Here is a 19,207-nt window from a genome sequence, read left to right on the forward strand (position 1 = left end):
AAATTGTCCGTAAACAGCTCAAAACAAAATCAAAATAATTTGAAAAATTTTATCTTGTATAGAATATGTAAATATAAACAATCCAGTGAAAATTTCATGTATCTACAGTCATTCGTTTAAAGTTGCACCAAAAACCAAAATCAATTTTCTCGAAAACAGATTTTGACGTAAATATTCCTGTTTTTCCTTAATTTTTCTTTTTGTTTTATCACGGCGCTTTGAAAACTATTGGGAAATTGTTACTTTTGACCCCCCAAAGTACCAACTAGATTCACTTTCCTATCAGAAAAGATACTGTTGAAGAAAATCCAAGCACTTTTACTGTCATAAAAAAAATCACGGGGTTGTACCACTCCACTCAGCTCATCTAAACTTTAAATACATGAACTTCAAACGATCATAACAATTTAATTTGACTTTCCGGTAGACATTTTAATTTCGATAAAGGTAGACAAACTTATGAGGAGGAATCAAGTATTACACTTTAAAATCTTAGATTTAAAAAGAAAATTTGTTATGAATTTTTAACCCAAAATAATTTGCTAATATTCATGATTTTTCAGTATTCTGTTAAGATTTGAACTTTAAATGCTTATAAAAAAAAGGTGGGTACCTAAGTGGATGTCGCTTTGCTGTACAGTAGGTTACATGTGGGTCACTTTAATGGATGGTGTTAAATTTGAATTCAATGATATAATATAAGAAAAACCATTCTGAGCGAAAACGGTCAGTCAGCCTATGATATTACTATTTACTAAGTATATTTGATGATATTATTGTGATTAAAGTATTTATTGTATAATATAATATATTTACGTGGAACCTTCTTTTAAATTTTCAATCCTTAGATACAAAAGTTGAACGTTTTATACATTTTTAACTACAAAATCATTATTAAATTTTAAACTTGATAAATGTTGTTATAATAATTATGCGAATAAAAAAAATTGTGTTTTAAAAAAAAAAAAACTATGAAAATTGAAAACTGACATTGTCCGTAAACAGGTTAAAAAGAATCAATATATTTTCAACATTTTATGGTGTATAGAAAATGAAAATTTAAACATTCAGTTAAAATTGCATCTATCTACGGTCATTTGTTTTAGAGTTACACCCAAAACCAAAATCGATTTTTGACAAAATGGATTTTGCGTAAAATTACCGCTTTTCCTTAATTTTTCTTTTGTTTTTCACGGTGCTTTTGAAAAATATTATTAGATTTATGGCTTCCTTGGTCGTCTGAGATAGTGTGGTAGAAGTTTTGATTCGAACTAGTGATTATTTTGTAATTAATCAATGAAAAACTGGAAATATGCCTATTATAATTTACTTGATAATAGAATTGAATAATTTGTTATTTATATATTCAATTATTTTGTACTTTGTTATTAATATATTTTTTTAATTTAATAGTCTATGTTGTTTGTTCTATGATTAAAGTTCTTTATTTATGTTTAGGTATTTAAATAAAATAAAATCAATGGCTCTAGGTAATTTAACTATTTGGGGCAAAGTGGTTTATACCTGTCTGGGGTAATGTGGGACCACCCAAATATTCTCAAAATAAAGGAAGAACTTAAGTTGAAGGGTAGATTCAGTATCTATTATGTAAAAAATGGCTTCATTGACTTTGCGCTGAGTTTGAAGAAAAAGATTAGAAAACCATGTTTAAATGTGAATTTTGTTCCTAAAATTATTTTTATGTTTTATAACATTTAAAAAGTTAGAATTTAGAATTTTATTTCTTTTAAGTTAAGCTATACATTTAAGTATATTAACATTTTTTATAAATAATTTGTTGTATTTATAAAATTAAGTAAAACATATGGAATTTTTTCGAATGTCCCCACTTTGCCCCATACGTGGGGGTGTACTTTTTTTTCATCCTTTTAAACTTACATTAAAAAAAAAAATCAAATTTTTATAAAAAATATATTATCAATAACCATAACCTATAGATTGTGTGAACAAAATTTGAAAGGAAAAAATTGATTTTTAAGTGTATTACAGGTCTTCAGACATTAGCGGCCTCACTTTGCCACATGTTCCCCTACGTAAGTGTACGATTTAACTCTAAAGTATCAAAGTTATATCAAGTTTGTCGTATTATCAAACCCGGATTAAGACATTTTGAGGCCTCTGTACGAAAAAAAAAAAATAATGTGTATTATATTATTTAATATTAGGTACCAGTTATCATAAATATATATAGGTATTAAGTACATAGCAATAAATAATGAATAATAACTTTATTTATAAAATATAATTTACAAGCTTTTTTCCTCGCTAAATAATCATGGATTTTTTTTTTAGGTGATTTATGCAGTGTTATAGCCTCCCGCTGTGCATGCTATAATGAAAAAAATATGGACAAATCTGAGGCCCCTAAATAAATTCTAATTATCGAGGCCTGGGGGCCGTGGCCCCCCTGGATCACCCTTAATCCGGGCTTGCGTATTCTACCTATGGTGGATTAATATAATCAATTGATACATAATCCTAACCTTTTTTTTTTTTTTTCTGGTTTAATCGAGAGCCGGAGAAGGAACTGTTTCTCACATTACTTCTCCTCCGGCCACCATCGTTTATTGCACATAAAAATATAAATACAATATATATATATAAACAATAACTGCGCTCTTGAGCGCGCCCCCACGACCTGGCAGCCCTTCCTTAGCGTTTGCTAGTTTGGTATCCGACTGCCAGGGAGTGTTACTCGGGGAGCTGAGTTTCAAGGGTGTGGTTATGAATGTCTTCGCGGCCCGGCACTCAGCCCGCCGGCCTTGGAGACTCGTTCAGGTCGTCACCTTCTTCCTCTTCCTGGTTCCAGCGCCTGGCGAGCTCTCTCTTCCTCCTCCTTGAGGCTCATAATGGACTCGACCATCTTGTAAAGTAGGCGTAGCCTTTCGTCGGCCTCGGCCAAGAAGGCGGCTCTCTCCTCGGGGTCCGCGGGGAGGACGTCGAAGTCCGGCCCGCACAGTATATTGGGGAGGTCAGCGGTGGTCGGCTGGTGGCCGAGCCGAGATTGCAGTTCGGCGCGGTGTTCGGTCCAGACATAATCCTAACCTAACCTGTTGCGTCACCGTTGTATTTTAGACATCCAGATTTCCTAATTTTCCTAAAATTTTGTTCCACAATAACCTTCTTCGTGATATACTCTTTTGTTTAAAAAAAATCAAGAAGATCTGATAAGTAGTTCCAGAGTTGACCCTGTACAAAGATTTTCATTTCACATTTATATAGTTAGAAGATATATATAATATATTGACAAAAAATAATAATACAAATCAACAAAGGTGCCCGTAACCAATAGCAAGCAATAATAAATATACGAGTACAATACACTATTACTATTTTAATCCGCAACTTAACTTGTTGTTTTTGGCCATCTTGCCAGGTGTACACTTAAGAGGCCATAACTCCGGAACCACTTATCGCACAGCGTACACACTTCACAAAAACCATCTACATATCAATCTTAATATGCCCTCAAATTTTTATCGAAATCAATTTGGTGGATATTGAGTTATAAAATTTATTCAAAATGTACACTCATTTTTATATATATAGATTTCTGGAATTTTTTTCCGAGGGCTTTTTTCCTTGATGTGTTTATTTTTTTGGGCTTTTTTTCGTGGGCTTTTTTTTCGCGATTCTGATTTTAGTTTTTGGTGTAAATCTTAGACCAATAATCGTCGATCCATTAAATATTCACCGAATGTTTATATTAGTATTGCCTATGCATGATAACATTATATCAAAAAATGTTGACTTGTTTTGAGCAGTTTACGGTAATTTTCAGTTTTCATTTTTTTTAGTTTTCTTTTTTATAAATAAAATATTATTTTTTCGGTCAAGAAGCTTGAATATTTAATACAAGAGTCCTAAGAAATAATAATATATTGTTAAAATGACAGTTGAAAAATATTAAAAAGACATAGGTAGTCACGCAATTGTTTTATAAGCATTTAATATTCTAATTTTGATAAGATACGTAAAAATCATGACTTACATGGTAAATAAAACAGTTATAATGATTAAATGTAATGTTAGATTCGTACTTTATATTATATGATCAAAACAATCAAATAACAGTTTTAAGCTGTGCAGTTAACGTAAAACAGCTGAGTATAGGTAGAAGTAACTCCTTAAGAATTTAATTTTTCAAGGGCAGCGCCAAAAACATCTTTATGCAACTCTTTTCTAATCATATTACTTTATTTCACAGTATTAATATATAACATAAGATACTAAAAATTAATATAACCCAAACCACTGGTGCATCTAAATTATCTATCTATAACGCCGTTTGATATAAATACGTCATAGTGTACCAAATTTTAAAATATTGTAGTACATATATTATCAAACAAATAATATAATTTAATATATGTACAAATGAAAAGAAAGATCTATTTTAACTACAAAATTAGTAATTAAACTTTAATTTTGATACATTTTGTCGATATTCGAACTTTAAATGCTTATAAAAAAAAAATTGTGCATATTTATTTTTAATATTTTTAAACTGCTATTGTAATAATATATAAGAAGATTTGTATTACATTTTCACGCATTTTTACCCAACGAATAAAATTTGATTGACAATTATAGAAAAAACTAAAAAATTGAAAAATGACAATGTCCATAAACAGCTCAAAAAGAGTCAGATTACATTAAATATTTTACCGTGCATAGATAATGCTATTATAAACATTCAGTGAAATGTTCAAGTATCTAAAGTCATTCTTTTTTTTAATTACAACAATCGTTACGTGAGAAATCGAGTGAATATTAAAATTAATGTTGTAAAAGTAAGAAATTCAAACGCTCAAAAAATTTATTTTGACTTTCTTCTAGACATTTTTTTTTTTTTTTTTGATATAGGTAGAAAAACGTATGAGGAATCTTGTATTACATTTTAAAATCTTAGATTTAGAAAAAAACATTTTCATTAATATCCAACTCAAAATAATTTTCGTCAATATTTGAACTTTAAATGCTTATAAAAAAGAATTGTGACTTTGGATTTTTAATTTTTTCATCTGCCTTTGAAACAATATACTAGGAGGAGGCTAGGAGCCTTCTATACCAACAAATAAACTAAAAGACTGGAAACTGAAAATGTCCGTAAACAGCTCAAAATAAGTCAAAATATTTGGGAAATGTTACGGTGTATAGAAAATGCTTATATAAACATCCAGTCAAAATTTCATGTACCTACGGTCATTTGTTTTAGGGTTGCACCAAAACCAAAATCCAAAATCCCGTTTCTTTTGTTTTTCACGTAGCTTTTGAAAACTACTGAGAAATTTTTAATTTTGACCCCCCAAAGTACTAACTAAATTGACTTTTCTATCAGAAAACATACTGTTGAAGAAAACCTAAGAATTTTTACTTTCCTAAACGGTGATGACAGACACAAAAATAAAAAAATTAAAAATTAAAAAACTAATTAAAAATAAAAAAACGCATCATTATAAAATCAATACATTCATCGCTCCGCTCAGAATCTAAGACTGTGACTAAGGATTTTTAATATTTTTCAAACGCCATTGTAACAATATATTAGGAGCATTGTATACATTTTCAAGTTTTTTTAGCCAACAAATAACATTTTATTTATATTCATCGAAAAAAAAAACACTAAAAAAATCGAAAACTGAAAATGTCCGTAAACAGTTTAAAGCAAATCAAAATATCTTGAAATGTATCTACTGTGTATAGAAAATGCTAATATAAACAAACGGTGAATATTTCTTGTTTATACGGTTATTTGTTTTAGAGATATACCGAAACCAAAATCAATTTTGTTGACATTTTTTTAGCTTTTAGAGTAAAAATTCCAGGTTTTCCTTAATTTTTTTGTTTTCTTCGGTGCTTTTTAACACTGATGGGAATACGGGATTTTGACCTCCCCAATACACCAACTAGATTCACTTTCCCATCGAACAAGATACTGAAGTTGAAAATCGAACCATTATTTCGACTACTTATTGTGTATCTACACAAATACAAATAACAAAAATAAAAAAACACACATCATTGTACACATACCTACCACAATATCTTTCGAGGTAGGCCACGAATGTACGTAATTTATAATTGTGTGTCCGGTCTGTATATAGTTTAGGTATGATAAATATTTTAGAACCTATATTTATGATTTGCGTTAACATAATTATCTACACCAAATACGAAAAAACCTTGTCGTAACTCGTCTACTACAATAATATGTTCGGTTTTTTTGTTTGATTTAAAGAAAATACTTTGAAATGGCGTCATGAGTTTTAAATAATTGCCGGCGTTTAGTTTATTATATGGACAAAAGTCACGCATAGAATTCTGCATCGTTTCTGTATTTTTTTCCCGTATAATAAATAATAATAAGTTGTATTGATAGCGACTTCAGAGTCACATTAAACGGGAATGCAGTATAAAGATATCGACGTGAAAAACAAACGGAAATATGGGATTCTGTCTTCAATAAATTCACAAGACACGTCGAAAGCTATACGTTTACACTATGACGTGTACCTAAACGCGTGTTCTTACACGACAGGAACAATAAGTATTTGGTATAATATTATGTTTACCATTTGTTTGGTAAAACTCTTTTAAGGTATAGGCACATTTGGTACACATGAATTAATTCAGTTGATTTTTTTAAGTTTACTATAATTTTATTGATACTATCGTCAGTCATCGGAAACGCAAAGTCAAATAACCGGGCACAAAATGTAAAAACACAAATATAATAATTATAATTAAAAAAATATATATATATATATTCCATATAATCGAGTACTTTGCAACTATATATTGTTTTACAATAATTTATGGATACAATAATATTATGCATAAATATATTTTCGGTACTAAATAATGAATTATTATAATACTACAATTATAACAAATATATATATTATGATCGTATTTTCCACACAAAATAATATTACATTCATACATAATATAATACACCTATATATATAGTATATTAAATAACGTTTGCAGAAAAACATGACATAAATACAAAAAAGGTACTATTGCAGTCGCGATGGTAAGTACAAAAATTAAAAAAAAAGACTAGTGATTTTCTTTTTGAGAAAAAAAACAACGAAATACCCCATTCGTGTTTGTAATGACAAAATTGTCGTATTTCGATCTATATCCAGCAGACATCATCGTATATTTGTATACAAATTATTATAACATATTATTATTATTATGAGCAATAAGAAGGGTGTACGTCCTGAAAACTAAATAAACGACGTCGACAAAATTTTTAAATTCTTAACATAATATATTATGTACATACACTAAGCGGCGTAATATTGTTTTATTTTATAGACAATGAAAAAAAAAATACATACAATAATAATATTACACAACTGATAAATTCTCGTATAAAGCGCGATCACACGCAGTTTTATTGTTGCATTGTGTACCGGGCGGCCGGATGTCGAAAAATCGTAATAAATATTTTTATCGTGCCGCACCTACCTATATATAACATACCGGCAGCTACTACGAAAGTGTTTTTTTTTTTAAATAATTTTAATATTATTTTTAGGCGTTCGACTACCGAAATACGTAGGCATAGCATATTATAATGTACAACAGAATATTATTATTATGATAAACGGAAACGACTGCACAGCCGGCCATCCACTTCCGGGCGGAAGTGGCGTCGGCGGTGGCGTCCGAGTCCCGTCACAGACGCTCGCCACTGATGCACGTGGTGATGTTGTAGTACGCGTTGTCCGGGAACCGGTCGAGCTGTATGTAGTCGGTCTCGTCGACCAGCAGCTTGTCAAGCAGCCCCATGAGCTCGGCGAAGTCGGGCCGGTCGTCCGGACACTTGTCCCAGCAGTAGAACATGATGTTGTACACCTCGCGCCGGCAGTGCTGCGGCTTGTCCAGCCGGTAACCGTCCCGGATGCGCTTCATGACGTCCGCCGCGGCCACGCCCGGGTACGGCGTCGAGCCGAGCGTCACGATCTCCCACATGAGCACGCCGAACGACCATACGTCCGACTTGGCTGAGTACATGTTGTCGAAAAGCGACTCAGGCGCCATCCACCGGATGGGCAGCCGGCCCTCGGACTTGCGCTCGTACACCCGGCTGCTGGCCACGTCCCGCGCGAACCCGAAGTCGGATATCTTGCACGCCCGTTCCTCCGTCACCAGTATGTTCCGGGCCGCCAGGTCCCTGTGTATGATCTGCGAACATGCGTTATTATTAGATATTATATATATATATATATATATGGCTCGGAAGTCGTAGGAGGAAAAATATGCGTGTAAAAATTTCAAATTTGCAAAAACATTTGATAAATATTCATAAAAAGAAAAACAAATTTTGTGTGTTGTCTGCACCTATTAATTTGCACTAAAAGAATGGGAAAAGTAAATTTATAATAGTTGAAATATGGCAAACCAGAAATGTACAAATTATTTTTATGACATTAAAAAGTAAAAAAAAAGTTTGCGAAAATTGGCATTTTTAAAAGAAATTCGAGTCCAAATAATGTCTTTTTTTTTTAATTTAATAAAAATAATTTTTTCATTCCTAGTTTGATTATGTACATTAATTTATAGCATAGTGAAATAGCTTTAAAATAAAAAAAAATAATGTTTTGAAAATGTTTGGTAGGTTTGGTTCGTTTAAAAAAAGAAAAGAGAAAAAAGAAAAAAGTTAGACCCACCCTTTAAAAAGTTTTTTTCATATAACTAAAGGTATTCCTTCGTATGACGGTCATTTCTTCATGGGACACATCGTATATTATATTATGTGTATAGTCATAAATTGTTTTGGAGAATACTGCATTTATGTGGAGGGTGGAGAGTTATGAATTTAGAACCAGGGAATAAAAAATATGGAAAAAAAAACGTAATTTTCTCTTATTGGCTGAACCACGTGGTTCCATCAAGGTATACCAAATGGTTAATCGTTATTTTATCACACGTCACCACGCAGTAACTAAACGCATAGTCGAATAATATTGTGTTATATAATTTATATAATAATAATAATATATTGTGTGTGATTAGAATAAGGAATCTATGCGGTGTAATTTACATTTATCTGAAGAAAAGTGAAAACTGTAAAAAATTATAAAATATTATCATCAGGTAGGTACATTAATATATATTATATGATTGATAAGGATTTTGAAATACATTTTGGAGTAAACATAGAAAACGTAAGGAACAAAGAGGCACGTACGATCATATTATAAACATGCCACGACTATAGACACGCGTGTAGTGTGAAGTGTGAACCCGCCCTGAAACTATCATCTTCACCGGTAGTAATTTGCTGGTAATACTGTCATCCAATCATTATATTTTTAATATTATCGCACACTAACAGGAACGATTTTTAATATCGTTTTATATTATATTTTAATGTCGTACATTTATAACACTATACCTATACATATTCCATACTATACACGTGACTGCACGTATTCCTTACAGATACTCCGTACGTCTTATTTATTAATATCGTGTCAGACATATATTATTCGTGTGGTGGTGCGGTGTAAGCGAAACTTTATTTATTCGGTCAACGTGGTACGAAATGTGCGCCGTAAGGTTCGATGCGTAATCGTTTATTTCAATTTTCAATAAATAATACGCAACAGGTAGTCGAGCTCAGATCTCGTTAATATTGTCGTCGCTCGTGTTTTGTACGTATGCCATATAGGTAGACTTCTCCAAAATCGCACTTGGGGTCTTTGAACGCGTGGAAAATACGATTTCGCGAATCGTCACAACACATTTTTTTTGTCCGAGTCTCCACCGCTACCCACCCGCCCACCCACCAGCACCCGTATTTGTCACACCTCGTCTGTCGCCCACTACTATGCCGGAACCGAACGTACACGAGCCGTTTTGCGTTGTGTAACGTTGTTCTAGTATAATACGCATCGCTATACCTACTATGTATTCGAAACATTACAGAAAATAATAATAATATATAATATACAAATGATGATTTATCACGTTCGGTTTTTTAAAACTTACGCATACTATATTTTAAGGGGTTTCATGTAACCTGTTATTTTGCTCACAGGACGGCTCACAGGACGATTCACAGGAAAAACATTCACGCCTCGTAGAGGGGGTTTTTTTTTTTTGTAAAGAAACACTTCTAACAGGGCTAATTGGACTTGGATTTTCAAAATTCTATTTCTTAACCATATATACTGCGGTTTTGGATATGATCAATTTTAATACAATCACACTCACACTAATCATCATTGACGGCTTACACAAATGCCATGAGCGGTGGCTACGGAATTGCATAATATTGCCTAAATATTGCCCCTTTTTAAAGACACATACGAGCAACTGCAGGTTCCTTAACGTTTCGATGGGTCCCTGCGTGGGCAGCTGACGAATTATTCTGACTCTAGTTAAGTTGAAATCTATTTATTAAATCCTCGATAAGAATGAGAGTGTGTAACAACAAGTCTCTCATGGCAAATTGCTACAAAAAAAGCCTTTTACCGAAAAACGAACTCATTTCTACGCGCTGCAACACCCAATACGAGTATTATATTATTATGTATTATCATGTGCTTTAATGTGTCATACGCATTGCGTTTTATAATATTATTTTGTCGAAAATAATTACTCAAAGGTGAAGTCCATAGGTAGGTACTAATATGCGGGCTCAGAGAACACCCTGCTTCCCCTGTAAACTTAGGGTGCGACCGATGTGCAAAATACTGGAGGAGGGCTATATTATATAATAGGTATATTTAAATATAAAATTTGATCGTGGTCCAATCATGCTCGATTTATATATTAGATCATATTACCTGCTATTATATTATTCGATATACCCATTCCACAACTCCGCGGGACACTACAATATTCATGGTGGGATTTTTATTCTTCTAACGAGTATAAATTACAAACCGACGGATCACGGAGTGTTGATACTATTGTACACGATGTACCTATATTATATTAATAAATACAATTATATTATCCACGTTAGCACATATAATATAGCTCCGTTGATCGCGGCAGTCGATTTATACTCGCTTCGGATGTCAAAAATGTATGAGTGAGACCCGTCGTGCTAAAACACAATAATCGTGTCTATACAGTGTGTAACAGGAAGACCTGACAAATTGTGACAGTTGACAAGTAAAATAACTTTTGTTCTTAACAACGTTTTTTAATTTTTTTTATATAATAGGTATATATAACTTATATTAAATAAAACATTTTAAATCTGATTTTAATTTTATTGAAAATTTGAAAATATTATCCAATATTGTAAATCTGGATTTTAGAAAACTTATGACAGTAAAAACGTTTATTCAAGCCATACCTAGCTATTTTCTTACAATTTTTTGAAATCCCATAATTTTCGTTAAGTCAAGTTGATCCAGTCGTAAAAATTAAAAAACATTTTTAATTCAAAAAGTATAAACTTTAATAACTTGTTAAAATCTAAATATTTTACTAATACTTCCCAAATTAATGACCCTTCAAAAAATGTGTTGACATTTTAAGAAATCATAAATAATAAGCTACTTGAATTAGATAAATGTTTTTACAATCAAAATTCATGTAAAACCCAGATTTATAAATTAGCTATTTAAAAAAAATCTAAACCAGATTTATTTTCAGTATTAAAAAAAAAAATAAAAAACTTTATATCGTAGTCATACTTATACATAAGTGTAGCGCAAGAGTCAATAAATGTTGTATAAAAAAATTTAAAGCTATTGATTGGAACAAAAGTAATTTCATCTGACGGGTCCTTCTGTTGCACTCTGTATATTATCAATGAACGAGCCTCTAAAAATTTTTCGTTATCGGTGCGTTATTGTTGTTACGGTCGGAGTGTGATCTACAGGACTAGCAGGTAAATAACGCACGTCACCATCGTCAGCTGTCCGGAAAAACGTCCCGTTCGATCGATCCGTCTTGTCAGTCATCGTCGAGTCGCTCGCAATGTACCTACAGATTTTTGGGTAGGATCGACGTTTTTTTATTTAATTATTGCACAATATGTCGTATAATCACTGTGCGTTTTGGAGTTCCGCCGAGTGGGAGTATACCTATCCATAAATGAGAAGAGTGTGGTGACTTGTAACTGCACCGGTGTAACCTTGATGAATTTTTTAATGTTATCGTAGTCGCGTCACCGAGCGCGGTTCGAATTTACCGGCTATTGCCCCCGCGTGCCCCCGAATGATTTCGCACTAAAACGAAACTGCACAATCGCGGGCGTGTTTTTCAGAAACATATTTCGCTATAACTATCCGAATCGAAACCACAAACAATAATAATAATAATAAGCGACGGTCAATGAACGACATTCCACACTGCGGCAGTGTAATATTGTACTGCAGCAGATGGACTGAAACCTACTCTACATTATATTAATACAGATGAAAGCATAATATTTTATTACGAGTCCGAATACACGAACAATAATAATAATTATTGTTGCGGTTAAAAACGTGTATCTATAGGCACCGCCGGACAGTATAATAGTCGGTATAATAAAATATTATATATTTGACGTTTTTTACTTTTGAATCCCGTTTTTCGCTTTGCTATATTCTGTAAAAGGTAAACGATAAATGATTGACGTATTGTGCGCGGAGATGCGAATGAAAAAAAAATATTGTATTTAAATCGAAACTGAATAGGTACAACGTAGCATATTATCAAGTCAGGGCATAAACGAGTTTAAAAGTCAAAGTTAAGTTAATTTTAACTTTTTAACTTAACTTTTTGAAATTTAATTTTCAACTTAACTGATTTTATTGATATAAATTTAATAAATAACGAGTTCATTTTAATCAAATCCAAGTTACGATAATTTATAAATAATTAAATCAAAAATATAATACGATTATTATCAATGATACATATTGCGTAAATATTTACTTTTTATTATTTTAAACTATATAACTGGCTATAATTAATATATTAAAAAAAAAAATAACTTAACTTAAGTTAATAAGTAAACTGTGAGTTTCCGTATGACTTTTAACTTAACAGTTTTTTAAAAAAAAAATAGGATAAATATTAACTTTAAAATTCTTAAAATAATAAATATTTTCTATCAACTTAACTTAACTCAATTAAAAATTACCATTAACTTGCCCAGGCTTGCATATTATTGATGTACAACAATTATTATAAAGGTTATCATTATTGCAGTCTAAAGTAGGTATTGTATTTTCGGCAAATAATTTTTAATTTGTTTTCTGATTCGTCGTATCATCATCGACTATTAAATAAAGATTATTAAAGCGATTATAATTATAGAGAGCCACTTTAAATAACATTACATATTATTTTATTCGTTATTCGCATACGCCAAGCAAATCGTAAGTATATAATATAATAATAATATGTATTTGTAATTACATGCGTGCATTCATGGTCACAGGTTTATTTCATTCTTATACTGTGTTTTTAGTCAAATTATCAAATTATTTATCTCACGGTTCATGGGAACATATTATTATTATCATTGTACAGCTGCAGATGTAAATCTAAACGTAATTTCTGGAATGTGAAATTGTCGTTCAACGTGTATTATGTTTTATTACTTCGTACGGAATTTAAAAGGAGTGATATATTAAAAACCATAGAACCCGTTTCATTGTATAAATTATTATTCGTGTCGACGGAGAATTAGGGAAACCGATCGGCCAACTAATCGACTACAATAATATTAGGTACGTATTTAATGTATTAGTCATCAATTATCTATGGGTAGAGCTGTTGTATACCACGAAAATATTATAATAAATAAAGATTCATCAGTTAGTCGTTTTTTTTCTGCAGTATTTGTTTTTGAAATAAAAATAATGTTCTTCGGTATTTTATTTTTTTTGCTTTGTTCCATCGCACTGTCAGTACAACATAAGTGCATTTGTCTAGTAATTCGAGAATGTTTCTATGGTAAAAGTTACGTTCTCGACAATACACTCGAGAAGTGTTTAATATTTGAATAGGTATCTAGGGTATATAATATATTAGATTATATAAGTGTGAAATATGGTATTAAAATATTGTAAGATTGACGTAAGATTGGATGAAATATATGTTTTGCGAAATCGTTTTTCGTTTCTTGATTTACCACTCACACTTATTTATATTGACAGTGCGCTATGATAATTAAACTCTAATTACGAAGGTTATTAGTCTTATAATAAGTTGTATGGATACATATAATTAGGTACCTAGGTACACAGACACCATTAGTCACAAATAAACTATGACACTAATAATCAAAGATGAAAATTGAATGCGCTAAGTCTAAAAAAACTGTCAAATATTCATCAGACATGTATGATAAATTGTACATTAAATTTGACTGAAACTACAAAATCTTGCGTTTTGAAATATTATGAATGGTATGTTATTATTTTTTATTAAAATTAAATATTAATTTAATACCTATATTGTTTTAAACAATTTGTTTGACTAGATTCCGTTAGTTATTCTTTTTAAATAATGAATTCTTTACTGAAAAACTTTATATAAATAAAATGTGTCAACTAGATATTATGTATAAAAAAACCATAGCAAAAGCAGCGCTTACGCATTTTTTTTTTTATCTGAAGTCTTATTCATCGGCTGGCGATGATAATAATCTTAAAACAATAATATTCGTCTTTCGAAACCAAAGTCAAAATGATATAAGAGCGTTTGGCTACCCATAATATTTAAAAAGAATAAAAATTATACATTATTTTCTACGGATTTGAGACTTTTGATGAAATTTCGATTTCCCGCAGGTACCCACACTATAATTATATCGTCTTTGGATTTCCTGCGCATCTACAGATTGAACGCTTCGTGCACCAATTACAATAGCATCATCATAATAATAAATAATAATACATTATAACAATTTACGGAGCGCGAAACGCAATCGTTAACGTTGCAGCGTGCGGTCGTCTGTGCATTGTACGTACATACAATATAACATTATATCTGATACTATGGGTATAATGCGTATAGGCAGTAAGTTCAACGTACCCCTTTCGACGACAAGAAGTCCATTCCTTTGGCGATCTGATAGCAGAACATAATGAGTTCGTGCGACGTCAACGAACTCGGCCCGTGCGTATTCGTGTAGTAGTTGGCGCCACGAGAGTTCCGCAACACGCTCTGGAGTTTTCCCAATTTCGCGTACTCCATAATGACGAACAAGGGATCTGCGGCGGAAACGGACAAAATATTTAGACACGTTGTATACACACATCACCGGTGAACCATATTATATAGTCGGTGAGTATATTATACGCATATCGTTATAAATGCTATTAAACAACATTAGGCTTCCGCGACAAAATATCCCAAAACCGAAATATCCCCGCACGAAAATTTCATGACAAAATATCCAGGGTAAATATTAATTCAAAATGTTGACCTTTTTTTTATTAAAGTCACATAGCTGATATTAATACAATTCAATTGCAGTTATTAACATTTTTTATAGAACACAAAAAAAAGTAATTAAAAACTGTTTAAATAAAATATATTGTATATAATATGCACCAATAACAAAAAGTTAAAAGTTAATACACACTTTTTGTTAAGTTAAAAAAGTTAATTTGCTTCTACAACGCTAGCGTACTTAATTTTTTTCCAACCCAAAACTAAATTATAAACTATAGTGTTTATACTTTATACAGTATTTCCATATAAGTTTGATTGGAATATTTTAATTGTTTTAAGTTTTAACGATTCACGCTAAATATTTTTAACATGAAAACGAAATAATATACTGATACAGTAACATGTCATAAAATAAATTAACTTCACTTACTTTTTAAAATGAAAAATGAATTCATTGATTCCACGTTAATTAAAAAAGAATTTTAGTAAGTTAACAGTTAAGTTAATAAAAATCTAAAAGTATATTAATAACTTTTTAACTTAACTATAACTTTATATCTTGTTAATACCCAGCCTTGGGTAGTATTGGAGTTGATTATTATTAGTTATTCAAATTTCAAATGCAGAATTAAGATTTATAATGAATGTTCCAATCTTGAATTAATAATTAATCGGGATATTTTGTCATGGAATATTTTGTTGGGTATATTTTCACATGTCACTAAACATTAGATATCAATGTAGGTATACCTATAATTATAGTTATATAAGTGTTGGCGAAAAAAGCTAACAAGAAAAAGGTACTAGCAAAATGAACCATATAATAAAATTTGATTTTTTGTGCTCAAATGTACCTACGGGTCCATCCCGTGACGTATCCCAGGAATATTATTACTAGAAATGGGCTACTGTTTACAGCTATTTCCGATATACGTGCAACGATATAATAATAATGTGTTTCCGTTTTATACAAAACCGATATCCCATAAATTAGAATAACTAATATTTTTGGAAATAACCATAAAAAAAAACCAATAATATTGCATACATCGGCATTAATTATTATTATCGTTATTGTTGCAACAATCAATTTTTGTATGGGTACGTTTGTGTGATATGATGGGGGTTTTTGTTTTTACGATGTCGAACATAAAAGTTTACGTATCGGCTCACCTCTTGTTTGAACAATATTGTGTATCCAACCAAAGGTTATTTTAGTGTAGATGTATTGGACGACACATGTAATATTATACTTGTCAGTGTCTCATAACGTTATTCATGCACTCTGTTATTCATTAATTCACGTGTTATGAATTATGTATACAGTATTTAAAGTATTGAGAATTTTCGCGGCATGCCGTGGACATTATGATTAATAAATTAGTTAAAAAAAAAAAAAAAAAACGTTTTCACATAATATTATAAAAGCTTGTTTATAACATATATTAAGGCAGCAATTACGATGATTATGATATTTTGCTTTTTTCGCTAGCTTTTTGTCACCAAGACTCGTTTAACTCTAATGACATATTATAATAATATACCTCTCTCCGAACAACATCCCAAAAGTTTTACGACGTGCGGATGTGGCTCCAGCGATTTCATCACCTGCAGTTCCTGTACCAGGTCGAGTCGTTCGCGTTCACCGGCGTTGTCCTTGAGCGTCTTTACCGCGACCACCATGTTGCCCTTGAACCCTAAACAAATATACGCGCATCGTAATATACATTAGTCGTGTTCAACATTTTTACCGCATTCGAGATGATATCATCGCGATGATTACTGTAGCCGATAACAGTGTTTATAATAATAATAATTATTATTGTTGTTGTTATAGTTGTTGCCATTTGAACGTGTGTCTCTTACCCATGACGTTGTACGCCTCGCACTTCCAGACTTGGCCAAAACTACCCTCTCCGAGTATCGAACACACCCGCACGTGGTGTCTGGGTATCTCCCACGGGTCACCTTCTTTGATCGCCGATTCCTTGCTGCCGATGTACTGCCCGTTGGTCGACGGATCCGAGCCCCAGCTCTCGTACCTGGTGAAAGCCCGTGGCCCGCTCCAGTGGTGCATGACCATCGGATCGTCCGATCTGGAGCTCTTCTTTTTCCCCTACAAGAAAACGGACAAGAGCTTCAGTATACTATTATTTTATATGCAGCATAATATATCGACACAGTTACGCGTGACTGCAGTTTATCACAAACTTTATATTATACACGGTATATAAATATTATCGTGATAATACAATGTGATTGACAATGGTCTTATAGTGCCACAAGTTTTCTAGAGAAGAAATCCATAAATGAGAAGAGTGCGGTGACTGCATCGGTATAATGCTTCAAAATACGACGAAGGACGTATTTTTTTGCAGAACGAAAACAGTATGTTTCAATGTTTGTAAAGGCACTTTAGTACCTACATTGATGTGGTCGTCACCAATGTATGATACACTATAATAACGTATCCAAAAATCAAACTGAAATTTAGTTATTTAATATATGTGGGCTTCATATATTATAAACGTAGAATTAGATTTAGTTACTTTGGGTTGGGCGTGACCCAGTATATTATTTGACGAATACCGTGGCTTAATAACATTATATCGTATAATGAAGGCACCATATTGTTATACTCACAATTGAATTTACTTTTTTAGACTTGACTTTGGAGGAAAATAGTCTTTTGCGGAACAAACAGGCGAGCACGCCAGCCGTGGTCAGGAAGACGGTAGCAATCACAATGGGTACCAGGGCCAAGACCAGGTTATTCTGAACTGGTTGCTGAGTGGTCACCGTGGGAGGGGTGAGCGCTGGTTCTGTTACGTTTCTTGTGTCGTCGAGCCGGGCGGTGGTAGCGGCCGCGGTGGCGACGGTGCTGGGCGCTGACTCTGTGGTTGTGGAGCCGCTTACCACTTTTACGGCTGCATCGGTTACCACGGTTGAGGCGAGTGTGCTGACAACCACGGTCGGCGACGTGGAGGCCTCGGCGACGGATATGTTAGTGGCAACTGTCTTTTGCGTGGCAACGACTGTGGGCGTCGTCGGCTTCGTCGTAGGAACTTTGTTTGTCGGCCGGGGTGGCGTCGTCCTGGCCAGTCCAGGGGGTAGAAGTTTGTTAGGGGGCGTAAAAACAACGCCCGGAAAACTGCCTCCAGCTCCGTTGATTGGTATCGACGGTGGGGGCGGTGGTCGGAACTGTGATGACAAGAAGTTTGTTGGAAGTCCTCCGTTACTCGGTGGCTTATTCCTGCCACCGCCGCCGGGTCCTTCCACTTTCGCCCATACTTGTGTTTTGGACGTCAAGTGTCCGTCGTTGATCGTCACATACAGGTAAATGTTTTTTCCCTCCTGTAACGCAAACGAATACGATTATTATAAAATAAGGATGCACTTTGGTTGACGTGGAGTAATATATTAATATACCTATTTGGAACTATATACATAAAAATTTGAAATTTATAAAATGAAAATATCAGATGATAATAATTAGCATCAATTAAGATAATGGTTTTAATACGAGTGTTTATTTTTAAATGTGTTTAATTCAGGCATTCCAGTCAATATATGTCTTCGGCAAATTGTCTCTGATCCATGGCACATCACAAATAATAAACTACACAAAGACCTAAATATTCCATCACTCTCGCAACTAACCAAGTCTCACTACGTCTCCTTTCACTCTAAGTTAATCCATCACAACAATCTATTAATAAAACCCCTACCTATCTTTTTTTACAATTCCTGATAACCCCTAGAGACGTCTTAAACGATCCTGGCGTAGAAATCTCCTAATTTAATGAGT

At 32.7% G+C, this 19,207-nt stretch overlaps 1 protein-coding gene across 1 annotated transcript in view; it reads right to left on the reverse strand.

Annotated features, from left to right (window-relative positions):
- Nucleotides 1-6,661: 6,661 nt before the first annotated feature.
- Nucleotides 6,662-19,207, reverse strand: part of LOC100164198 (tyrosine kinase receptor Cad96Ca) — a 35,920-nt gene continuing 23,374 nt past the window's right edge. Inside the window, exons 3-7 of the mRNA XM_001946401.5 lie at nucleotides 18,043-18,753; nucleotides 17,266-17,515; nucleotides 16,944-17,096; nucleotides 15,037-15,215; nucleotides 6,662-8,223 (exon numbers count right to left, since the gene is read on the reverse strand). Of these exons, the coding sequence (XP_001946436.2) occupies nucleotides 7,714-8,223; nucleotides 15,037-15,215; nucleotides 16,944-17,096; nucleotides 17,266-17,515; nucleotides 18,043-18,753 (1,803 nt within the window). The 3' untranslated portion in view covers nucleotides 6,662-7,713. The remainder of the gene's footprint in view (nucleotides 8,224-15,036; nucleotides 15,216-16,943; nucleotides 17,097-17,265; nucleotides 17,516-18,042; nucleotides 18,754-19,207) is intronic.

Source organism: Acyrthosiphon pisum, chromosome A1, assembly GCF_005508785.2.
Source record: "Acyrthosiphon pisum isolate AL4f chromosome A1, pea_aphid_22Mar2018_4r6ur, whole genome shotgun sequence".
Taxonomy (NCBI): Eukaryota; Metazoa; Arthropoda; class Insecta; order Hemiptera; family Aphididae; genus Acyrthosiphon; species Acyrthosiphon pisum.